This window comes from Chroicocephalus ridibundus, chromosome 7, assembly GCF_963924245.1.
Source record: "Chroicocephalus ridibundus chromosome 7, bChrRid1.1, whole genome shotgun sequence".
Taxonomy (NCBI): Eukaryota; Metazoa; Chordata; class Aves; order Charadriiformes; family Laridae; genus Chroicocephalus; species Chroicocephalus ridibundus.
In genome coordinates, this window is record NC_086290.1 from 56,075,114 (window position 1) to 56,101,146 (window position 26,033).

Below are 26,033 nucleotides of genomic sequence, written 5' to 3' on the forward strand. Positions count from 1 at the left end.
CTTGAATGGCTAAGAACCCTGTCTCCCAAAACACAGAGAATGCAGAAGCAGACACAATTATATTCACATTAATCATTTACACCATAACAAAACCCAGTGACGAGATTTTTAGGAACTCATTAACAAGGGCATAATGTACACACTTTTATTTAAACATCGGAATTTACACAATAGCTCCGAGTTTGCTTTTTTGTTTTTTTTCCTCCTCAGGAAAACCTGTGTACCTGGATATCAGAAGTAGCACCTAGTGTTTGTAAAGAAAATAAAGACTTTACAGTATTATTTACTGCCAGCACTGGTCAGGTCCTAAGCAATTTGGGCGCAGTGACACATGGATACATTAAATAACCTAATTTCTCGCGATCATCCGATCAGCTCATTGCTTCACCTCAGCAGTGGAGTTTTGGGTAACTGGTTCTCTCCGAAACACTAGGAATGCATAGTTCGTAAGGCTAAATACGTTTGACAAAAAGGGACAAATCACAGTTGTGGTCTGAAATTATTGCAGTGCGAATTTAGAACAGCAGTGTTTTTAAAGCAGTGGAACATAATAAAGAGGTAGGTACTTTCCTCCTTGATGGTAAGAATTTAGCATTGCTTAAGAGTAGTTCAAGCTAAGTAGCTTTATGTTAGATATCTCAGGTACACAAACACATCACGGCAGACTGGATTAACTGGAAGATATTTAAAATGATATAGAAAATGTTTCACTGGCATAAAAAAGTTATATTGTCAAGAGGTTACTTTTTGTGGAATGAGCTATTATTCTTACCTTGAAATACACCCATTCAACTTCTAGTGCCTTAAAGTCAACGTTTACCTCAACGTTCAATACTTTTGCAAGATAACTCCCTTTGCTGAGGGGGGGGGGGGTCACTAAAGATCAGAAGACTGATGTTTCCTGAAAATAAAGTGCACTTTTCTGCTCAGAGCAACGGCTCGTGCCTCTTCTAAAAAGCAGCCTCTCATTATATGAACTTATTTATCTACCAGGATTGTCAAAAAAATAATCAAGACCTAGCCCACCGATGGAACTCACTAGGCAATGCCAGAAAAAGAAAGCCACTTTTGGTGCAACTCTTGCGCTAACTCCTCCCCACCCCCTTTTTGTTCCACATTATGCAATTTTTAATAAAAATATTTCCTTCCTTTCTGAAGCTTGGCTGAACGTTCTCTTTGAAATTGGTAATACCAGCACTTACGTGCACCACCGAAGGCTATCAGGTGTACTGACAAAGCAGAGAGAAGATTTACATGAAGAAATGTCGTATTTTAAAAAGTGCTATTTTTTTTTTACAGAGCAGATTTCGAGACGAATGTCAAGTTTTCAAATCGTTACAACGATATCTTCTCTGACTGTAATTCATCAGTTATACCATCTAGCTTACTGCAACAGTAACAATGTACTTGCCTTTATACTGCGATGTGATTTAACTGAAAGGTGCTAAATGAATACTTTTATATCATTTTCACTCATACACAAGATGTCATGCACAGTTGAGACATTAGATTTTAAATCTATTTACAATTTTACATATTTTACAATATATAGTTCATCTTTACAGCTACAGAATAAATTCAGACTAACATTGGTAACTTTTGAGTTTCTGCTGGAACTCAAATTCTTTAAGTTAAACTAATTATTAAAAACAAGTAAGTGCATGCCTAGAAGGAAGCTCTCAGGAAAGATGTCAAGGGACTAGCGTTGCTTAAAAATTACACCGGTTTGTGTAGAAAATGTCAATTCCGTTCAAAAACCCACAAAAGCCTAATAGAAATCTACTTGACTAAAATAAATACAATTAACAATACACTTAACAAAAAATGTACCTTTAAAAATGTACTGATTTAAGCTCATCTGATTTTTAGCCTTAAATTTACTTCCCTTCCCAAGTAGCAGATAGTACTAGGTGAGGACAATGATGCTTTTCAAAGTTAACACTGATAATTATCCCGCGTAAACCTGAGGCTGCAGCGGTGGGGGTAGCTTGTCATTCTCCACATTTTCAGAGTCAATAGCTGCTAAGGCTTGATTTTTTGGTTTTATTTCTAATGGATATTTCTCAACAATATCTTGGACTTCCTTTGTAATTCCATCAGTCCAATCTATTAGGTCTTTCTCGAGCTTCTTGGCTTCATTGACAATTCTTTCCTGTCTCTCATTCAACTGAGATAGTAGGTCTAAGTTTTTATACATTTGCTTAACACCCAGGCACACATCAGGTGAAAAACTGTCAGATTCTTGCTTCTTCGGGGATGTCTGACCAGTCATAAAACGATCAAAATCTTCTTGGCTTAGATTTAAAGACTGAGCATCCAGTTTTTCAATGAAGGCCACAGCACAGCACTGCAAACAAAACAGAGTGAGCATCACTGCAAGCTACAGATGGGAACCCATGCATTCTATTTTTTAATCCTGCTGTTAGACCAATAACTGATTATTTTATTTAATGCCTCAACAGATTGCTCCTAAAGAGCTTTTCCAGAAGGTAACTGTATCAGACAGTTCACAGGCCTCTCTCCTCTCCCCAAAGTCTGAAGAAGTTGAAAACTCGGAGAACGATGTGGAAAGACATCACTGCGCCTGAACAGTCCAGACCCACTGGGTAACATCAATTACAAACCTCAGGGTCGCTGCATTTTGCAGGTGAGAGCAGAAAGAACAAGACATGACAACTAGACAAGAGCACTATATTAATATTTAATAATCTGATCAGCAGAGACCTGCTATGCTCCCTGTTCATTTTCTGGAGGAAGGAATGTCAATGCCCATCTCACCTTGTGGATGCTCTCCTCCTACTGAAAGGAACATTTCAACAATTTTAACACTGCAAGTACTTCATTCAATTACGTATTTTCCCTCGAAAATGGCTTTACGGTGAACTGCAGAGATTATTTTATATATATATATATGATTATTATCATAATCATAATTCCTTCTAATATAAACAAGCATGCCAATAAATGTCTCCTGCAGAAGCTTTAAAAAGCCTGTTTACCTCCAGACGTTAATGGCCTAGTTCTGCAGTCTCGTCAAGAGATAAAACTCTCATGAGCTTAAACGGGGAACTTTGCACCCGTAACATCTGCACAGCCCTAACTCAGGATTTTAGGAGTGGAAAGTCCTTATCTCTTTACAAAATAAAAATATACCCAAGTCTTAGCATCAAACTGTACAAATAAAGGGTTTAATACTATAAAGAAAGCAAAGCACTGACTGGTTTGGAAAGCAGAGAAGGAAGAGAGAGGGGATATAGAGCAGAAGAGCCTGCTGTACTCTAAGTAACCTCAACCGCTATTTGAAGAGTAGTTTTAACTTTCCTTCCATGTTATGCTGAGTTTGCCTTTACTGGAAATTCCTACATCCAAATAAAAGACAATCTTGTTGTCCAAAACGTCAACGCTATTCCTGCACTTACCAGATTGGTAAAATAGTAGCCGTCTTCTCCTGTCATTAGCCTGCTTGGATTGCAGAAGCGTGTTATGTACTGGATGTTGGACTGCAGACGGGGCGGGTTTCCCTTCAAAACAATGTATATAAGTGTTGGAAGAAAGTCATCAGCAGAAGCTGGTTCATTTTTTGTGATTTTAATAGCATTAAATATATGCTTGCTGCACTTGGTGATGCATGCTAACTTATCACGAGGGACACGCTTTGAATCCATTTCGATAATATCTGTAAGACAAAAAAGTTTTCAAATCATTAAAGCCATATTCATCAGACACCTGAATGAGTAGGACACTTACTGGAAAATACTAAAACTGCATCATTTTTATCTGTGGTGCTTGATGTTCCATAAAAGTTTCTGTTTATTCGACCTTCTCTTGGTTCAGTCCAAGCATTTACAATAGATCAGGTAAGCCTAAACACTTCTGTGATGGAAATATTATTCTCGCTTCACAGATGATATACTAGTCCGATACCACAAAGACCACTGCGAATCCTAAAGCCTGGACACCCTTTTGATGACAACAGAAAACCATCTCTATGAACAAGAGATCTGAAATTAAAAGCTGTAAATGTAAACTTCATCATTCACAAACCTGTAATTGCTTTTACAACCATATCGGAGACTTCTGGAATCTCTTCATTGACAGGAACACACAGCATTTGTGGAGTTACCCAGTGCAAAGCCCTAGGACAAGAAAAAAAAATGCTAAACCGTTCTGTGCCAGTAACATTCAGGTGTTTGAAAACAGCTGCTTCTTGAACTCAATGCACAAGGAGCGCTTTGTGTAAATGAGGCACTAGTCCAGTTATAAGCTAGTTTATTCCACTGAAGTAATTTATTTCCAGAAAAAATATTTTCTTTTTTTTTTTGCCATAATTTAACAAAAGCATACCAATTAGTTTTCCCAGCGTAGTAGCTTTCATTATTCTGTTCATTCCTTCTCTTTCTTAAATAAAGTGTTTTTAACTCTTTCTGGTTAAAAAGCTTGCCTTTTTTTTTTTTTTTTTTTTTTTTTCTATCTACAGCAAAAGATTTTTAACGTGCTTGATTGAGAGCTCATTCACACGGCTGTGGATTACTGGACTATTTTTCTTTTACAGACTTACCTGATTCTCTTTTGGACAGCAAGATCTTTCTTCTCATCATCAGTTGTTTCAGGACAAAAGACGTATTTATACTGTCGAGTCATAATGTATTTTTCAATCTGATCCATTGCTTTCTCAACTTTTTCAGGGGGCACTGAAAGGCACAAATCCCACCCCCAAAACAGTAAATAAAGGATTCTGTGTCTGTTTTGAAAATTTAATATAGTTTGGTCCCAATATCACCACATCAGTACTACCAACTTGAGCCAACCCGAGTTAATAAAGAATGGATATATTTGGGGTATTCTCACTCTCTACAGCAGAAGTAAAGTTATAATGGTGAGACCACCACAGTGACGTGGCAAAGTACGTACGTGCACAGGTTCACAATGAAGCACGTTCAACACACAAATTAGGTCCAGCTGCTTGTAGCTTACAAGAGTATTTCTCAAAAATAAAGTCTTTGAGAACAAATGCAGGGAGGTCTTCCAAGTCCTCTGTTCCTGTTTACGTCTAAAAAAAGTCCCTGGGCATGTCTGAGCTGTGCCACTTACACGCCAGGCACATAAAAGCAGTCTGCAACAGCAACGCTCCCATCTCACTGGCTTTTTGTGCATTATAGTGGAACGTAAGGCTCACGGCCTGTTAACTGGGTTGAGGCTACACATTCAACCTCAGTTTTAAACAAAGACTATTGAATGTAAAACAAGAAATGAAAACAACTGAACCGCATTTAATTGAGAGTTTAAGAAAAAACTGTAAAAACAAATAATTCAGACTGCAAAACTTTATAGAACTGGTGCTGCTGGGAATAGTTCTAACTACGGTACTGGAATTTATTAACAGCATTTCTGAAAGCTAGTCTGGAATGCTTCGTTTTTACTTGAAAACACAAGAGGCTCTCTCCTCAAATCATCACTTTTTCAGGAGTAAGATATGAGGAAGAGGAACATGATACCTTTCCAGCGTGTCTGTAATTTCTCTGCTACATTTTGATAGAAGTCCTGGGCACACTCAGATTGCTCCTCAATACTTAAGTCCTGTAACAGAAAACTGATTAAGTGTTCATGCGTGGAAGAAATGGCAGCAACGCCTCTGATGTTTTGGTTTTGTTTAAGGAAAGCCTCCCGCTGCAGTCACAGTCTGAGAATGCAAATATATCCGCAGAGGTGTTTATGTTGGCTAACTAATATTCAAAAATATCAGAAACCAAGACATACTGGCTCTTTAACATGTGAAAGACTTGTGTTTATTTCCTGAAGAGATGTGTATTAGCAATGGAACTGGACAGGTGCAATGCCATTTTCCCCAGACACATCCCTGAGCAACGGTGACAAAATAATGTAGACTATTAAGCAGAATGTTCGCTCCCACCTCTGTGTCTGTAGCTTTTTAAAAGATTATATATAGTATACCAAAAAACCAAGACATAAATCATATATTTGAAAGAATATCTATAAAGCAAACACTTCTAATTATGAAGTTACTACGAAACATATTCACAATGTTATCTGTGAAACAAAATTGTCTTTCGAGCATTAACTAACAGAGCTACTGAAGAACATAATGAAAGTTTTTAAGGGTTAAAATTAACTTCACCAATCAAGTCACTTTTCACCATTAAATGGCATCATAAGACCCTATGTGTAAAAAAAAAAAAAGACTTGTTTTTGACTAGCACAAACTATCGAGGAACAAGGAAATAAACCTTTAATGTTTATAACCAATAATAATAATAATATGCTCTTTTCACACACTCTTATGCTCAGAATGAATCAGTTCTAAAAGGAAAAAAACCTTCACGATGTATTCAAAGTGGAGGGGGTGTCAGATTCCATCAGAACTCCCTTTAATTTCCAGTCCAATTTGAGGATAAACTACATACTAAATAGGAAAGGTACGGGAAGGAAAAAAAAAAAAAAAAGGCGTGCTGTATACTGACTCATTTCAACCCTAGGTGGCACCACAGACATATTAATATTTCAAGACCATTAAATTTTTTATATGGAGAATGAAGACGTAACCCTTATTCCATATTAAAAAGAAAAGAAGAGCACAGTCAAGTTCCCCTTCCCCAAAGAAAAGGAGACGTGGTTTGATACTGTATTATCTAACTTTTTAGACTTAAGATATCTAAAAACTCATTATGTAATATATTATGATTTCCACAAGTTGTATTTATCTACAAAACTGTTTGTTCAACAGACGTTTTATTTTTCATTATTCATTTATTCAGGATGCAAAGCAAAGTTCTCTCAAGACACCTGAGACACTGGTGTTGGAGAGTTTCTTTGGTCACACACCATACCAAAAAGGAAGGCATTCAGAATTTAAGACCGCCACTGGACCTTCATTTGACTAAACATTTCAGCTGAAGACTCCTGTATACAGCATATACAAACCAAACCGCTGGAAGAAGAGCGGTGTTTTCCCCATCTCTCCTTAATTTCCCCATTTTATTTACATAAAAGGCATGCAAAACTTACCCTTTTATGGTTCATTGTGTCCAAAAACAGTTTACATTGCTTATAGATATCTTGTCCAGGTTTATGATAGGTCTTGAGAAATTCTATGAATTCCTTGGATACTCGATCTGTCTCGATGCTAGCCTGCCTGTTTATGGAAGGGCTGGGAGCCTTGGCTTCTTGGATCTCTGCTGAGAAAATTTGGGAATATCAGATTAGCTTTTTTACACTGGTGGATGAATTCCGGAAGTGTTTAATGCATATTAAAATTTCATGTTGTTTTTTTCCAACTGTGAAGATGAATAAGCATTTATGTCTCAAGCTTTACCAGTGAAATGGTGCATATTATTGAACAGAACTCTAGGAAACTGAGTATTCCGTTGAAGTGAAACATTTATAGCCACATACCCATTTACACTAATGGCCTTTTTATATCAGCAAATTACCGTAACATGGGTTTGTCTTCCTGTTTCTTACACTTTCATTTCCAGGTAAGACATCTCCATATAAAGTTAAGGCTTCCAGATGGGATTCTGCAGCAGCTTAAGATAATGGAGTGATCCCTTTTCCATTCTCCCTCACCCTTACATTCCTGCTCCTTTGCTTGCACCAACACAAGTACTCATTCAACTGGCTCGTGAACTAGCTCAGGAAGTAGCAATTTGGGGCAGTCCTAGTCAGAAATCAGTGTTTCTTATGGGGTTATTTTTCAGCCTGATCAGCTCCCCAAGCTGGCTTCCTACCAGGTCATAGGAGCAGCAGCAGCACAAGACAAGGAATGGGAGCACGAGGTTGGTGCAAACACAGCAGCCCTCCTTTGGCCCGGCAGCAGATGCCGCAGAATCACACCTGCAGCGTAAACGAGAACTTGGCCATTTGTGTTTCAGCAAGAGCAGAAGCACCGCGTCTGTTCAAGGAAGAACTTGCTTGGCACTCAAGAAGGAGGCAGGAACACAGACTGCACACAGCACCGGATGCAAGTTTACACAGCTGCAACCACGGGGGTTTTCCACACAAACACATCTGATCTTCCAAGGTATACGCTCCAAGTTAATTGCACTGATCCAATACCTTCACTACCCAAGTTTAGTTCACCCACCTTTCAACTTGCCAGCCAAGACTGTTCAAAATGAAGGAGTGAATAGAGATGATGTAAATGAACATGATGAAAAGCAAGCAGCAGAGAGACAGAAAACATGAAAATGTTCATGATCAACATGATAACACACGTATCTTTCAAACTGAAAATACTAACATGCACAATAAAAAAATTCCTTGTTTCAATAAGCACACATGCAGAACTCCAAAATAAAAGGAAATACATGGGATTAGTATATTTAAATTGGTATGTTTAAATTTGAATTTGAGGTAGCTTATTATTTGTGGTTTTTTGTTTGTTTGTTGTTATTTCCTTTCAAAGAGATCCAGTACCGCAGTAAAATCAAAGCTGTATGATCCAGCGACTAACACGCATGGATCGTTTGACCAAAGCACAAGACTCGTTAGGACCTCTACACTTCAGCATAACCTCCTCTGGATAATTTGGTCAGGTACCATTAGATACCATTTATGGTATTTAAGTGATAACAATGGAAAAGGCTTTACAAATATTTACATTCCGACTGTAGCAATCAAGAGAGTGCAAATCAACCTCGTCTCTAGTTAACAGAAGAACACTTCTTCCAGAGGGGATCTCCTCCAACCCTCCTTATACCTAAGATGGAAAGTAGAATGCCTGCACAGTACTCAAGCGGAGCAGCAACCATTACTATATGTTGATCTAAATTTGTTACATTTAGTATTACAAAACCAGTAAAAAGAGAGCACAGTTTTGAAATAACAAACAAAGCAAGCAGGTACATTTTGAAAGCGTAGAATTAGATGATATTTTTTCTGCAGTTAATTACTAACTTCATTTCAAAGAACAGCTGAAGATTTATTTACGTATTTCAACACTGAGTTCACTGTATTATGAAAATAATGGACCTCATTCTGCTATTTGACCTCAAGGAATACGAATATGATTTTTTCAGTCCCAAATTTAAAATAGATTTTTTTTTTTTAGTTACTAGAGAGATGTAGTCAACTAAGGCAGATAACTGTTAACGTAGGCATTAAAAAAACCTGAATGTTAGAATGAACTGTCTTTTTAACGAGTCACACCAAGACCTACATGTCACTCAAATGTTGCCACTTCATTAATCTCTATGTTGAAAACCCGATTTCAGGAAAATGAATCTGTACAATATGTACTGATTACTAAGGACTGCAAGAACAAATAGACTTTCAGCAACAAAATATTTTCAGCTTGTCATGTACTCTAAAAGAATTAAGTCTTACTAAAAACCAGCTGATTACAGAAAAGAAATTCCATCTGAACAAGTTAGAGAACCTAGTAGAGGAGATACGCCAAAATGAAAAGAAACAGTCTGGGAAGAGTTAAGAAAGCATCACCTTTACAAAGAATAAACACTATTAATATTAAAATCTTTCTCAAGGCATTCTACAAAAATGCTAGTTGTCACAGCAGAACATTAGCACTCCAGTGATTCACTATGGTTGTGCCATGGTCATAGATCTGAGTCCAAGCAAAGAACATAAAAAACCATTTTATTACTAGCTCCACTATGCCCACCCACTCATCTTCTTCATGTATTTTGCAAAATAAAGCATGGTCCATCTTCAAATTTCTTTGGTCAGCAGAACATGTCAGAATTGCAAACAAATAACATAGGACAAGATCCTAAAGCTGTTTGCATCCAGGGTTTGGTTTAAATGAAACCAGAATGTCTTCTCTTGACGTGAAATTGTCTTCTTGATTAATGTGACAAACATCTGGAGATGTTTTGAGATTGCAAAAGTTCTTGAACTACTAAATTGAAGTCGTTCCAACTTATAATCAGATTTATAATGGCAACCTGGAATTATTTTTTGATAAAAATATGAAGCAGCACAAGATCTAGCTACTTCTTACAAAATCCTTTTATTTTTGAAACTGCATAATCCTTCAGATGTCACGCTAAGGTAGGGCTTAAAGAAGCTTCTGCTTAATTGCTACACTTTCCTTACCAAAATGCAAAAAATTGGTTTAGAGATTCAAGTTCACTTCAAGACGCTACCCTTGCTTTTTATGTCATCTTCACATTCAACAGCACAAGTTATAACTGGCACAACCCTAGTTTGTATTTTGCAAAGCCCGACTAAGAAGTAAGCTTACTACAATCAGGCAGACAGCTTGCCCAAGCTGTACTGCATTACCTTCAGTAGGGGAAGCCAGTTCCCAGGAGGGAGTGAAAATTTCCTTCAAATCCCTGAGAATGTTATCAGCATTTCGCTCCCTCCCAAGCTGTCCTTGCTTAACGATTTTCTCTTGAGCCACTGAAATAAATGCAAAAGCAAGCAAGACACCGAGAGCGGCAGCATGTCAGGAGAGATGGTGAATGCGATAAAAAAAAAAAAAAAAAAGAAAATATGGAAAGTGAGAAGAATGAACGTAAAAAAAGGTCTTAATACATAGCCAAATTTAGCCAGCTGCTGCGCACACACCAAGACAAATCTAAGATGAAATCCAGACATATTTAGAACTTCTTATTAAGGAAATACATCGTCTATAAGGCCAAGATACATTAAAGTTGCTTTTTCTTCTGGAATGCCTCCTCCACAGTCTAGCATTTCCCGGGTTTTGCCCATGTAAGCTATCGCTATGCAAAGACATCAGTGCCATTAATCATTCTTGCTTGTAACACATGCTGTAGAATAAAACATTCAGCCAACCACAAACTTGATATTCACAACCCACATACACATAAACACTACAAGTTTCCTTTCACATTTATTTTCATTTAAAGGCACTCTGCTTACACACTCCCAATTTTCCCGTTAAAGCGATCCATTACAGCAGTATCACCTGATACTTTATATCAGCATTTCTATCACGCTTTGACAGATCGGGTGTTTGAGGTGACTGACAGCTAGTACCTTTTCTCCTGCTTTCTTCAGGAAGAATTCCCCTTCAAGTCCCAAACCACCGTACCACGCTATGGTTGACTCATGAATCTAGCAAGAATTTCTGTCACATGAGCAAGGTAATTCCACTCAGCAGTGCAGTGGTAGACCACCAGTAGGAATACGTCTGTACTACGCTTTAGTGGAAGAACTCCTGTATAACTAACACAAACACAGCCACAGGTTTAGAAGGGCACTGTTCTATATAAAGATTGTTTGGCATCGCCCAAAAGCTCATGTTTTTCTGTGTTTTCAGTAAGACTTCACATATCACTCTCCGGAAGCATCATTGTTCCAACTTTTTGAAGTCAAGACACAGAGCATTGCTCTGCCTTTTAGTACCACACATCTATCAAAAATACAACTTAACACATTGTACAGAACAATTAAAAGCAAAGGAGGAAGTTACCCTTCTTAGCTCCTGTTCTGGAAGAAGCAGTGAAGAACTTCTTCACAGTAGTGACCTTTCGGGTTTTCTCATTGGTTTTCTTTTCTTCAAATTTTGAAAAGGTCAGCGACTGCGCCCCTTGGGTACTCTGACTACTGGCATATGCTTCTTCCTCCTCACGCTGAAGCCTGGAATTAGAAAAATGTAGGTCTAATTTAAGTGCCTAAAATCAGCACAAATAAACTAATTTCCTGTGCAATAAATTCATTACTCACTTGACATGCTAACCCTCCTCTACGCCCATCTTCATTCCTTGCCTCCTACCGCATCCCCCTTCACTACATTAAGTTCACTCTTTCCATGTTGTAACGGTGAAAGTGAGAGAAAGCTTAAGATGGCCAGGGAGGATTAAATAGTAAGGTCAAAAGAGAGGAGACTTAAGTATAATCATGGTCACCTTCCCCTCATGTCACAGCCCTGAATTCTACAAAGGTAGAAATGAGGAGAAAGACTGTGGGAGCATTTCCAATAGTCAATTCAGTTGCCTTCCTCCCTGCATCCTGTTCTGTTTCATATCCTATTACCACAGGCAATCCTTTACCATCTTCTTGAAGATAAAACCCACGGCTCGCAGCTGAGCAAGTGAAATACCCTGTCACAATCTCAGAAATATTCTGGGAAACAGATTATTGTTGTCGTGATTTGTTTTCAAAGACTTGGTAATACATATACGTGCTTGACTGAATGAGGCAAACAACTTCAATGCAACACTGGTAGGTGCTTTGCAAAGACCAAGCCCATCTTTTAATCTACAGGTACAAAAGGCCGGGGGCGGGGGGCGGGATATGCTCATCCTTCAATGGCTACTTCGCTTCTTATGCAGGCGGATTAAAATGGATTAAATTATATTGCTCCTCGAGACGCTAAAAGGTTGAGCAATTTTCTTTAAACATCCATCCAGCTCAGGATGGACCATAAATGGTCTTGCCTTCGTAATCTCTAGAGGCAGGAATTGTGTCTTATCTGTGCCGTCAGGCCTTTCTGTTCCCTACAGCAATCACAGCTTATCTGTTCCTTTAGCATCTACCTACTGAACAGCTACTTATTAAAGAATTCCATAAATGCCCCATTTTATTGTACTTACATGTTATAAGACTGACAGCTTGTAACCATCTGCTCTAGTAATACTGAAGTCCTTATTAACTGTTTTAGCCAAATTTATGGCAGAGGAACAAATTACATGTCCTCTGTACTGTATTCAACAGCTTACCTGGCATTCTCTGATTAGGCTAGAAAAGGTTTCCGGCACTTCTTTCTACCTTTCTTTGCAGTTAATCTGTTCCAGTGCCACACAGTAAAGAGAACTTAAAAACCAAACAAACTACATCAAGGAGTAAGGTAAGAGGGTCTAGGGTAGTTAGGTATCAGAAAACTTAGGGCTTCCAAACTATAACCATCAGTTTGAACCCAACTCAAGTTCACAGACCGTCCGCAGATGTCACCTTCTTCAAGCAGGCTGATATGAACACTGCACTTAATGCCTTTTCCCCACCCCCCCAGTGACCTTGGTTAATGTATCACCAGGTAACTCAAGTTCACCGAAGGGCTCCAAACTCAAGTTCACTCATGTCTCTTGGGCATTTGTACTTTTCCCTAGAGTTCTGGCATACACCACTAATACATAGAATCTGTGTCAATAGGAACAAACATCTTGGCCAGCTCAAGTCAACTGCCAGTCAATTCTGAACACGCAGCTAGATGCTCCTCCACCTCAACAATTCACATAACCCTGAAACAGCTAATTCTGAGTGGATGTCATGTAACTCACACCTGGAAGTGACACAGAGGACAGCTGTAGTACCGAAGAAGATGCTCTGCAGTTTCTCAGGCAGTGGGCAATGCTTTTGCTTTCTACCCAAATCCAACAAAAAGCAGTCCTACCCGCTTTTATTTTTCTCGCTCAAGCATAGATTTCCTCCAACCCCCATTTTCAGACTCAAGCATTTATCACACTAGGAAACTACACTGCTTTGCAGAAAATACATGCTTAGAAAAATTACCTGAATTATTAAAGCTAAAGCTGTGATGCTTTTGGGCTTAACCCTGCAGTTTTAAAAGAATGACCACAGACCCAATTTTTTTAAATCGGTAGCTGAAATGTAAAACCATTGTGCTGGCTATATTCAAGACAATAACTGTGGCCTCCAGAGGCAGAGGTATTTTAATCAAAATTGTCACTTTCACCCTTCCAACTGCTAGTTAGAATTACAGATTTCAGTATGCAAATTAGGTCAAAGTATTTGTTAAGAGGCTGGGGAGGTGTTTACCTTTGTTATTTCACAGACTTTCTTTTGAAACCCCTTAAATTAGAATGTCAAAAGTATTCACCTTTGCACCAAAAGGAAGATTTTTAATTCCTGATGGAAAGGTCAAATTTGAGAACTTATGATGCAACTAAGCCAGAGCAAACAGGACTAGAAAATAGGAGGCAGGAATAGTATTTAGTGAAGCCACCGTACTGTAAAAGATGAAGGAATAAAGAGGGCTCTTTACCGCTCTGCCAGCTCCCAGTCCTCTTGAATCTGTTTCTGCCTGGCCTTATGGTATTCCTCTCTCCAGCACTTGGAGCAAAATCCCTGCCAAGCAGGATTGCCGTAGTAACCGCATCCCTTCTTGCACAGTAGCTCTGACTGATCAACGTGAATTCCTCTGCGTTCAGATTTCAGGTTCATTTTCTTCCTGTTTAAAGAGAAAAGGGTTAAAGATAGAAACATGATAACAGCCTGCTAGAAATAATTTCTTTTGAAGGCTTGTCTTTTAGAAAGAAGTCACCCGTTTTAATTATTGAAGAGTTCCATAGTAACAAAATAAAGGGCACAGTTATACAACCGTACAGCCCCGAAAGCCAACTGCAGCATTAGCATATGTTTGCATAACTTTGACCTGCAAACAGTACTAGACAGCTGGCCTGGAAAGCAGGCCAGCAGTACCAGTCACACAGCTCCGTACACATGTGGAAAAAGGCACAGTCCTCTGATCTCACCAGCACATTGTTCTAACAGTCGCAGAGGCACAAAGCAACAAAGGAAAAAACAAATACAGAAAGTTACAGTCACCACCAAAAAGAAGCAAACTGAGTAAAAGACAAAATGTAAATAGGTTTGTATTCAGGCTGAGAACTGTCTCTGCAAAGAATCACACTACTGAGACCTTAGATAACAGATCTTCGGCCTCACAGAGTGTGTCTTCACAGCGCAGTGAAGTATCACAGCTAACTCAGCAGGGTTCATTAACGCGGATGAGGTGCACCTCCATTTCCTTCAGTACTCAGGTTACTTCAGGGTTAAGTTGGGCATAAAGCACAGCTCTACAGAATTTATATATAGTGACTGCAACAAAAAGATTTATTTTCATGCCTGCACCAGCACCGTGCAGAGCCTGTCTTCAACGGTCTAGCCCTCCCCTTTCTTTTTTTTCCTTGACAGAAACCAGCCCACGTGCCAGCTTGCTCCCAAGGGCATTTCAACTACCTCTAATTCTAAATGCTGGATTCATTTTAACAGAAAAGCAGCACAGGATCATGTGCACTAGCAAGTTTAAAGTCCACATATTAAAACATTAACACTTGGATTTCAATACCGACATACAGATGCTAGAAATATCACAGGAAGGCACTGGAAAGCAGGGTCTTGGTCACCAAATCCAGCCCCTTTTTCTTCCTGCCATCCTCAGCAGAGAGTGCTTTGGATAAGCTGAGCAAGCACCTTAGCAGTTCGGTTCCTTGCTCTCACGTGCACAACCGAAGGCGTCCCTGGGACTTCCTTCCTCTAACAGGAAAGCCAGAAGATTTTTAAACCAACTCTGCCCCGCAGTTTGAAGACGCTGCCCTCGCCTCCAGGGCATTTCTTAAGACCACACAAGGAAAACAGAAAGCAGAGATGCAATGTATAGAAAGCAAACTTGAAAAGTGATTTTCTTAAAAAATGTCAGGAACTGTCAGAGTAATCTTGTTTTCTCCCCAAGATTCATAATGACCCTTAAATTCATATGTTTGAGGAATGTGGATCTCTGGCTGTTCACATTTCTGCCCAGCAAAGGTTCCTCGCCCCTGAAAGCTCTTGCACTCAACAGTCTCGGCAAGAGCCCCGAACTCTTCCCTGGCTCATCCAACAAGACAGATGCCATGCACACAACTGTCATTACCAAAGACAGTTTTCTACTACAGGAAATAACAGCTATTTTGTTCCAAGCTGAATTATAGAAGATCAACCATTTTAAAAGACTGATAACATTTAACATTTCCCATTAATGTAAACAAGTTATTTTAAGTAAAGTAATGGGAAACACACATGATTTTCTCTGAGGGGGGGAACAAATTAAATATTCCACCTTATCTATGTAAGTATTAAGGTTCCTTCCACTAACATCTTTTCTATCTTTGAAAGAAATAATGAGTTTCTAAAAATAATCTAAAAATAGTTTCATTGTAGAGACCTGTATATTAAGGGAATCAGTTTCTTAATGGCACAATTTATAAAGACACATTTTCTCATTTATGTGGATGGAGAGCAGCTGAATACCCACTTTTCTTTCCCACAGAAACGTCTGACAGTTTAACAGACATTAATACACTTCTGCAAACCAAAATTAAAAAAACAGCTAGATTTTAAATATGAGAGCGCTTTAGTTCATTCCCACATGGACAAATTAACAGAAGAAAATAAGAACATTGCCTTCACAAAAATCTTTTGGTTTCTATACTATCATTTTCTGATTCCTCAAGTAAAGTCTTTACGTTGACTATAATGGTACATAGATCTGCTGACTGACAATCTTTCTAGCAGACCAGAAATTAAATATCAAATGTTGATCAACTGCACGGCCCGAGACGGAAACTGCCTGTTGGCAGTATTTGGAAACACAGCCCATTCTCAAAGCATCACACATGCCCTTTATCACCAATTCTGAAAAGAAAGGGGAAGCAAAAGCTTGAACTCTTGAGTTGCTCCTGATCCGGTTTAAAGACGGCTTCCTAAAAACAGAAGCTGCAGCAGCATTTTGATTAGAGACTCCTATTGCAAGTGCTTGCACTAGGAAAAAAAACCCACCATGCATGAAAGTTTCAATATTGCCATTAGCGGTAAAGCTGATCAGTCTGACTGTTGTCACTGTAAACTACAGGGAGCTCTAAAGACACAACAGATAAAAATATTTTCATAATGCAAACTTCAGAGAAATTTTACACCGATCTCTATCACCCAAGGAAATAACATCCCTGATCCTATCACCCACTACAGTGGGGTCAGTCACAACAGCTTTGCAATTGCAGCCTGTAGACCAGTTTCATGAATTCGGGTGTCTGTTGTTCTTATTCAAAAGCACTGTGCTTCGGACACTCAGAGTTTTTGAAAAATACAGGAGTAGAATGAAATACACGACCTTGCTGCCATCCCACATCTTGCTTTCTGAAAGGCTAACAGCATACACGGTTTCTGTGCCAATTGTGCACTTTCTCTATCTCTATGCAGACACACAAAAATTAGCTTTTTGTACCCACAGAGCTTTAACTGCATACTAATGCCACAATTACCTTTGGCATCCTGCTAGCCCTTTGTGTACATTAGAACTAAAAATAAGGTTCTGTTTAGTGTCAAAGTTCATCAGCTTTCCCTGGAGTAAGCAAAGCAGATCTCTTAGTAGCAAGACTCATTTATTTTTTTTCCTTCGCATTCTTTTGGGACAGGTTTGTAAACAGCTGCAAAGCCAAGTGACTAGAAAGCAAGCTGTTCTGTTTCCTCTCCTTCAAGTATTTTCGATTGCAGTTACATCAGTTTATTTTCGATGCAGTTACATCAGATCCAGGGACAAAAGAGGTCACTCCGAATCAATATGAAGAAATCACATGCCGCACTTAAAGCGGAGGCTTTCTACTTCCTTTAAAGACATACAGCCAATAAAAAAAAGTTTCGCAGCCAATTTCTGCAGGTCAGCATTTACATTTTAATGACGGGAACAACGCAAGTTTTAATAAACCGAATATGAAAAATCCATCTGAAGCAAACTTTCTGCAACTAAATCACTGTATTTTATGTTCTTTCATTCCTAAAAATGCTTTGTTGGAACTTTTAAGTGTTCGAGATGCTTTTTTTCCCCACCCTTTCTTTCTTTCTTCCCTTCTCTCCCTCCCCCTCCAGCTAAAGGCATATCATTCTTTATTCAACGATCAACTCCTCAGTGTATTTGCACAGCCACACTCTTATTTTGCATAGTCAGACCTCTTATTTTCATTCCTGGCCTGAATGCATGACCCATTCAAAGTTCACTTCTGAGTAACGCAATACAAACGAAAGAACAAATTTGTTCTTTTTCTGATCAGAGAGGCAGGCAACTCTGAACAGCTTCCATACTGCCTGACAATTGAGAAGTCAGGAAAACAATAGTGAGGAAGGCAACAAACTTCCACATTTAAAAAATAAAAATCATCTAACCAAGAAGGATGATAAAGTACCAGAAGATCATAAATAAAATTACCTAGTACAATCTGGAGAGGTGCACTGCACCAAACATCCTTTTCACATCTCCTGTATCGCAATTAAAACACTTCTCCACAACCGCAAGAGGCACCGTGTCTCCCTCCCAGGATCAAACGCCTGTAATTTAAAGTATACTCAGATGTCACTTTGCTCAGTAAGCGCTTCAAACAGTTCTGCTGTGAATATCATCAGGGAAAGCAGAAATCATAGAATCATAGGGTTGGAAGGGACCTCTGGAGATCACCCAGTCCAGCCCCCTGCCAGAGCAGGGTCACCCAGAGCAGGTGGCACAGGAACGCGTCCAGGCGGGGTTGGAATGTCTCCAGAGACGGAGACTCCACCACCTCTCTGGGCAGCCTGTGCCAGGGCTCTGCCACCCTCAAAGTAAAGTTCCTCCTCATGTTTAGGTGGAACTTCCCATGGTCAAGTTTGTGCCCATTACCTCTTGTCCTGTCTTCCCACCACTCCCCGCCCCCCGAAAAGATCCTGGCCCCATCCTCCTGACACCCCCCCTTTCAGTATTTATAAGCATTGATAAGATCCCCCCTCAGCCGTCTTTTTTCCAGACTCAAGAGACCCAAACCCCTCAGTCTTTCTCCATCAGAGAGGTGTTCGAGTCCCCCCATCATCTCGGTAGCCCTTTGCTGTCCCCTCTCCAGCAGTTCCCTGGCCTTCTTCAACCGGGGAGCCCAGAACTGGACACAGCACTCCAGATGCGGCCTCCCCAGGGCAGAGCAGAGGGGGAGGATGACCTCCATCCACCTGCTGCCCACGCTCTTCTTGATGCCCCCCAGGAAGCCATTGGCCTTTCTGGCCACAAGGTCCCATTGCTGGCTCGTGGTCACCCTGTTGTCCCCCAAGACTCCCACGTCTCTTTCCACAGAGCTGCTCTCCAGCAGGTCACCCCCAACCTGTCCTGGTGTGGGGGGTTATTCCTCCCCAGGTGCAGCACCCTACACTTGCCCTTGTTGAATTTCATAAGGTTCCTCTTTGCCCAGCTCTCCAGCCTGTCCAGGTCTCTCTGTATGGCAGCACAGCCTGCCGGTGTGTCGGTCACCCCCCCAGCTTTGTGTCACCAGCGAACATGCCGAGGGTGCATTCTATCCCCTCATCCAGGTCATTGATGAATATATTGATGAAATGGCATCTTCTTACACAGTTCCTAAAAAATACCATGATATAGAACCTTCTTCTAAGCATTTCTGTACTAGACCTCATCAAAGGTTAACATCTATGTTAATTAGTATCACCCCTTTGAAAAGCTTAGAAAAAGAACCGGCTCTTAGACTTAGTTATTAATTTATAAAATCCCTTTCCCCTTGTTACTTATTTGTAAGTAAAGTCTCCCTTTTTCCTCTGAAATGGAAAAATTGAACACACCCAACCCCCTTCTATGATGACGATCTTTAAACTCCCCCATAACACACTGTGTGTGGGGTTCCTCAGAGGGTCACTGCTAACACGGGCTGTTACATCACAGCTGCAAAAATGGATGTATCCTGGACAATTACAACATGGAAAGCCATTGCATCCCCGGCAATCAGTGTATTTGTACCACAGCTAACAGAGGATTGTACTGTACGGACACCAAAGAGCTCCTTGTCTTGCTGCCGCATGCATTCCAGGGACAGTGTCCCATCCTCCCACCCAAGCCTGACAGCAAACTAACTCCAGGCTACAGCATGGGCTGCCCACGGCTACGCCTTTCCATGCTGTTTTAGATGTAGAGCTCTAAATGAGCCTTATTTCTGCAAACTACAGTGATATCAAGAAGAGATGAAATACTGTGCGTCACTGGCAGATGAGGCATACGATACATGTTATGTTAGATATATCTGAAGGGTTGTGCCATCAAAGGTCTCTAATGACAGATCTGATCTCCTCCTGTAGCTTTTTCATAAGCATCTTAGAATATTTAGTTTTGTTGCAATGTCTAGCATGTGGGGAAAAAAAACCCACAATACTGTGGTTTAATTCAAAATTAGCTTTTTACTTGCTTGAACACAACTCATTCTGCAGCTCTCGAATACATCTTCCTATCAACACATTTTTCTTTTTATACCTAGACTCATCTAAAATTTTTCTTCTTATTCAGTAGTAATTTAAACTTCTGTTTACTCACAGCAAATACTTTCTAAAAAGTGCAATATGAACTCAGAGGTTTCTGGTCCCTTGCTCACACCCCTAGATTTTTCCTGTCAAGTTTGCCATCCAAGAAGAACATCCAATAAACCATAGCTCTTACTCCAGAAAATGGAAATTCACATCATTTTCTTAGAACAGATAAGCCAGCTGCCTGCCCAACAGTTCCTCTGTGACTCTGTCAAAGCTGCAACTGAAAACGTATGTGCAACCAGTACAGGGTTTCGGTTACCACAGCCATGGAAGCAGTCATCTGAGCCAAAACCAGAAAAACCAACTTTTCTGCAAAATACTGCTGGCCTACAGCCACATCACTTTCCCCGGAGTCACTTACTTCAATCCGGCTTTGAAGATTTACTAAAGAAAACACAGAAAGAGTTAAGACACAGGAAACATGCATTTTATTACAAGTATTACCAAAGAAAAAAAATGAAGCATTAAGATTGGCCAGGGGTGTGTGGGTGTGTGTCAAGGGAAAGTAGAAGAAAAAGGAAAGGTTTTTTTTAAAAAAATAGTATTTTCAATTGACCTGAAGTGCAACAGTATTCATTGAATGCAAGTGCTTAATAAAACTTACATTCTAGTTTCCAGGGATTTTCAGTTTCAGGTCTCAGGAGCCGAAGTTTCTCATGGGAAGCAATAAGGATATATCTAAATCTACAAGGGGATTCCATCAAAGCATTTAGTCTTCAGCCACTTGCAGACTGCACTCTACAATCTTCATTCCCTACGTACTGCTGGGAAACGGCTACAGACACAATCTACAACAGTCACCAAAGCTCAGGCAGCAAGACCTTGCTCACATCACACCTTAGATGCCCACATTCCTGTACGGGTCTAGTCCATCAGGCTGGACATCCAACCTCTGGCATCCTGACCGCTCAGGTAAAAGGACAGTGAAGTTCACCAACACCAGTGCAGAACTAACCAGACGGCACTGACACAGAATTGGGCAATCAGACACTACTTTCCTGCTTTTTTTTTCCTCTGATGATTTTCCATTACATGCCCATGGGACCAAAGATAAAGCTTTCATAATCAGTGCTATTTCACAATTAAAACTATGGGATAAGAAGAGAGCTCAAAAGTTTGCCAAAACCTGATAATATCTTGATATGCAGGGCAGTTACATAAAGCACAAAACTAGCTCTAACTTTCCAAAAGGCGCTCTCTCCCCCAATTATAATTCCATAAATTGTCGTGCCATTTTTGTCAGTATTCCATAGTGGGGACTGAAGTAGCAGCAATTACTGCTCCAGGACAATACACCTTTCGTATCAGACTCAAAGCTCTCAACCACAGCAAAAGACTATATTCTAATTTTCACACAGACCAGATTACAAAACATCTGGGAAAACTCATAGTAAACTTATTAAAGAGGTATCATAGTCACAGCAACAAGCAAGTGCACTCTTAGGTTTTACGTAAGATGGAAAAGGGGCTCCTTTCATCAAAACAGGATCTGTCACTAAGGGCTGATTTAACGCACACATGAAAGAGACTGCACTTACGTAACACGTTCTTTTCAGCAATAAACCTAAGATAATTTTCATAACACATTAGGGTTTCCAAAGACTGCAGACACAGCTTTGGCTTCAGGAAAAGCACTGTGTGTGAAATAAGGTTTAGAAGCTGTATAGATTTATGAGTTCAGACATCACTGGCTCGTTTTTCCTGTTCCTTTCTACCACGTACCTACCTCGCTTCCCAGGGACCGCGCAGGCAAACAGGTACCTTTATTGTCAATGCAGATTGTATCACTGCCACAACGACAAGATATCGACTTTTTCATAAACTATTTATTAGTCCTGGATTGTTTAGGTCACCTTTGATGGAAGAGCTAGTTGAAAAAGATCACATGTCAAAGCTGAGTAGAAAGTTACCTTTAGTAAGAGGTAACTGCAAGTCAATTTATAATTATTAGAGGCTATGAAAAACAATTTTTAAATAACGCTGCTTTAATTTCCAGAGTTAGCATGCAGAGGCTTTGTAAACAAGCTTCAATATTGGTACCAAAATTCATTAAACATATCTAAAAACAGGAAAACACTTCACATAACAGACTCGAAACAGACAGGCTGACACAAAGGTATGGAACTGCCTTTGATTCTGCAAAGCCTATTTCAGCCTTCTACACTTTTGACCACAAAAAACCCCCCAACCCAAGCACAAAACCAACTGTCTCCTGACGTCTGAATCCCTCCTCCTGGTCTTGGGTTGGTTTTGGTTTTGGGGGAGTCCTGGGGGGTGTTCTCTCATCTCTCTACCTTACTCCCCGAAATCAACAGTCTTCTCAAAAAAATCTTAGCACAACTCTCGGCAACAACCTACACCAGTCTTTGGACTGCACTGAAGCGAACGTGATTTGGCTCTTCAAGTATAAGTCTTCATTGCACTTAATGAACAACTTGCATTAATTCTTCTCGTTAAAAAAATGTCAAAGTGCTCCAAAGAGCGTTGACAAAGTCTCATGCAGTTATCACTCACTGCAGCTGCCTGGTCTTTAATGACCAACACCAGGCGTGGGATTTTAGAGGAAGAAAAGAAGAACAACTGGGGAAGTCTCCAAACGTGCAATTCTTACAGGAACAGCTGCTGGTTTACATTTTACTGGTGCCTGAATAATACTCCATACTTCACACCAGATCAAAAGAGTGGCAAATTCCACCTAAAACTGCACGCAACTTCAGTTACTGAAAATAAATTTACAAGGTAGACTAGAAAGTGCATCAAAACTGAGAGAGTGGAGGAGGGGACTGGGCTAAGCTCTCTAACAGCTACAAATTTTGCCTATGGAAAAACATCCTTAAAATAACATGTAGGCATTCCAAAGAGCAACCACTGAGCCAAATGCCACAAAATTCTTAAGAGCCATGTAAGTGTTGAAATAATCATGATTCATATGCAACCCTAAACATTCAGGCATATAATTAGCAGAAAGGTAATTAAACATGAGTTAATTTCCTCTAAAGGAAAGGGTGGGGCAATACAAGCTAAGAGATGCATGAACAGGAAAAAAAAAAGAAGCCATTAGACAAGTTGGGAATTAGGAAAGAAACACGGCTGTTGTCTTTGCAGAATAGACCATACGAGCCTTCACAGTCTTAACGCGTGTCTTTCTTGCGACTAAGGAATTTCAGCTATAGCAGCTGTTTCCTAGTATAAACAGTGCAGGTTGCTAACTAATGATCCCGAGGAAAGAAACAGTCGTTAACTGTGATGACAGACACGCAGACTGATCAGCCACCTGAAAATAACCGCACTGTTTGGTACTGTCATTTGGCAGAGGAAATTGCAGGCACTACTTAAAACCTCCGAAACCGAATGGCCACGAGGCTTCAACACTCTACGCACAGAGCTCACTTCAGCTCAAAGATGCATTTTCCCCCTCCTACGTCACAACAGACCTTAAGCTACAGTTTTGTTTGCCTGCATCAGGTTCTTAACTACTGCCCGTAGCGATGACCGCTTGGCTAGGAGGAGCATGAATTCATGAATTAAGACTATGTCTCACCATCTACATGTGACTCATAATTGCATTTTTAAATGAAATCACAAGAAACATCTAAAAACTGCTTTGTACTCTTTGACTGGGAACTCAAGTAAGAATATGAGGAGGATTAGCTAAAACTGCTAAAATCTGCCCCGGAAACAGCAGTGATTAGCTTCTACACACTCTGTGTTTTTTGCCAACATGCCAACCATGCTCACCTGGATGTAGATTAAAATTAAGTTGGCTACAGCCTCCAAGAAAAACTTCAAAATATTTTATACACTTTGTACCTGCCTTGTTACTGACAGCATTTTAATAGGACTTCACAAACATGATTTTAAGGTCTGGTGTAGGTCACAAATAGCCCATCAGAGGAAAAAAGGCACAATTGGGGATTATAAACCAAACATCAGGAGGGAGCTGAGAAAGACAGTTCTAGATTAGATAACTCCGCAAAACAAAATGAAATACCAAAATCACAGACTATCTTCAAGCTTATAATCATAGCTTGTTGTGTAAAATGATCTTATGAATTGGTATAACTGGCTTTATATCCTATTATTCCCTTCTATTGTGTGTTGTTTGGGGATTTTTTTTGTCAGCAAAGCATGCCACTGAGTTACAGTTCTTTTCCTAATCCTTCCCACTGCAAAACACTTGTGTAACCAGGTCCAGAAGGCCAACCCATCCAATTCCTGTGTAAAGCACCGTTCCTGGAAAAACTACGTTCTTCTGTGCTGATCAGCCGTTAGTCTCAAAGGAGTCTCGGGTAACTGGAAAACTCAGTACGTCTCCCAGAGTACCGGCATGAGGAACTGCCAATACAAAACACCATTTCAAAAATAGCTTCACGACTACGAGACCAAACAAGAGAAGCATGGCAAGTCATGTCAGTAACAAATTTAAATCACAGCCTCCATAAAGCCACCCTTGTTCCAAAACTGTGTAGTGACACTAATTCACAGCGCTGGGCCAGATCAGGGCCCCGCTCAGCCCAAACAAACAGATTTATTTGAATTTTGGCAGTACCAACCCCCTTCCGCTGACCCAGCACCCACCACAGGAGGGACACTGCCCCCGCCACAGACCAAGGCAGCCCAGAACAGCAGGATTTCAGGCAGTGTCGAACCACTCCCTCGGAGAGTTTTTGGGTACTTCGAGCGCGTCATTCATCTTTCAATTTCTCACACCCTCTCAGAAAATACAGCCACTCCCTACTTCAAGGGAACGACCTGAACACTACTCAAAGCGCTCACACAGTGACAAACACCCACAAAAACAACTAAAACATGCCGCTCAGCTTCTTAAATATCCTCCCATTTGGGGGGATATTTGACCCAAACTTCATTTGGCTTGAGTTTAAAGGACTTTGATCCCCAGTTTTTAATAAGAAGGCATAAATAGTAATACTTACAAGCAAAGACTCAAAAACCCCTCGATCCACAAGGAACTTAGCAGGGAAACGAGCTGAGGGGGCGGATTTGCAAAGTTATCAGTGACACCTGAACCCTGATTAACTACTGAAACATAGCCACGGAATTAAAATAATAAAAATATATATCATAAAAACAACTCAAGTTTTAGGAACTGCGCATGGAGGAATCTGGTTGACGACATTTCTCCGGGTGTGTCGGGCCCGATTACGGTGTCCCAGCTGGAGCCCGGCGCCCCCGGCACAGCCCCGGCCCCTGAGGGGAGAGCCCGGGTACCGCCCCCCTCAGCGGGGCCCGCCCCGGCGCGGGCTCAGATCCCGTATCACCGACGCTTGTGAGGAATTACAACGACCGGCGGCGGAGAGGACGGGGGTGGACGCTGACAGCCACCCAACTGTCACCGCGGGGCTGCCGGGCTCCCTCAGCGGGGGAGCCCCTTCCCGCAGCCGGGCCCGGCGGCCCCAGGCAGTCCCCGAAGGAGGAGGCCCGGCCGACCCGCGGCCCCTCGGCGGGTCAGAGCTGCGGCTCACCGGTTGTCCCGGGCGGCGGGGGCCGCCGCCGCTCCGCGCTGCTGGACTGGGCTCGGCGTTCCGTTCCGCTCCGCTCCCCTCACGGCGGCCCGCCGCGTCCTCCCCTCCGCGGCGGCGGCGGCGGAAGGGCGTGCCGTCACTTCCGGGGCGGGGCACCTTCCCGGAAGGAAGCGAGGAGGTCGGTGGGCCGAGGAGGGGCCGGGCCGGGGACCCGGGGGTCCCTCCGGGGCTCCTTCCGTGCCCCCCGGGGCGCACCGAGCCGCCCCATCCCTCATCTCCCCTCGGACACGCCGCGCCAGCCCCCAACCGCTCCGGTTTTGCCTCAGACACAGGCGGCTGCCGTCGGCGCTCGGGGCGCCTTAGTGCTGGCAGCAGCAGAGAGAGAAATAGCTACCGCGATTTAAAACTTATTCCTCTTTCCCTTCGTTTTTACACACTGCTGTCGTATGCTGGTTTCGGTGTCTCTTCCCCCCCCCCCCCAGCCCAACGCAGACATTCAGCTGCGAA

At 41.2% G+C, this 26,033-nt stretch overlaps 1 protein-coding gene across 8 annotated transcripts; it reads right to left on the reverse strand.

The window, feature by feature from the left end:
* Window positions 1-131: 131 nt before the first annotated feature.
* RABGEF1 (RAB guanine nucleotide exchange factor 1) lies at window positions 132-25,654 on the reverse strand. 8 transcript variants are annotated; one of them, XM_063342227.1, is made up of 11 exons: window positions 25,527-25,654; window positions 13,949-14,134; window positions 11,417-11,583; window positions 10,261-10,380; window positions 8,102-8,122; window positions 7,024-7,190; window positions 5,496-5,577; window positions 4,559-4,691; window positions 4,045-4,136; window positions 3,420-3,676; window positions 132-2,347 (listed from the first exon to the last, which is right to left on the reverse strand). In XM_063342227.1, the coding sequence occupies exons 2-11, from the start codon at window positions 14,125-14,127 to the stop codon at window positions 1,949-1,951; spliced, it is 1,617 nt and encodes a 538-aa protein (XP_063198297.1). In that variant the 5' UTR covers window positions 14,128-14,134; window positions 25,527-25,654; the 3' UTR covers window positions 132-1,948. The 8 variants fall into 8 exon arrangements, with proteins under 8 accessions (XP_063198297.1, XP_063198296.1, XP_063198303.1 ...); XM_063342226.1 differs by lacking the exon at window positions 25,527-25,654 and adding an exon at window positions 17,927-18,045; XM_063342233.1 differs by lacking the exon at window positions 8,102-8,122 and having other exon boundaries at window positions 7,024-7,193.
* Between the last annotated feature and the right edge of the window lie 379 nt (window positions 25,655-26,033).

Bases quoted from the DNA above. Each gene is read 5' to 3' on its own strand.
- RABGEF1 (XM_063342227.1), bottom strand. From the start codon at position 14,127: ATGAACCTGAAATCTGAACGCAGAGGAATTCACGTTGATCAGTCAGAG. The intron at 4,692-5,495 runs GTATCATGTTCC...TGTGCCTTTCAG, and splicing joins ATTACAGACACGCTGGAAAG to TGCCCCCTGAAAAAGTTGAG. The intron at 4,137-4,558 runs GTAAGTCTGTAA...TTCTTGTCCTAG, and splicing joins GCTGTCCAAAAGAGAATCAG to GGCTTTGCACTGGGTAACTC.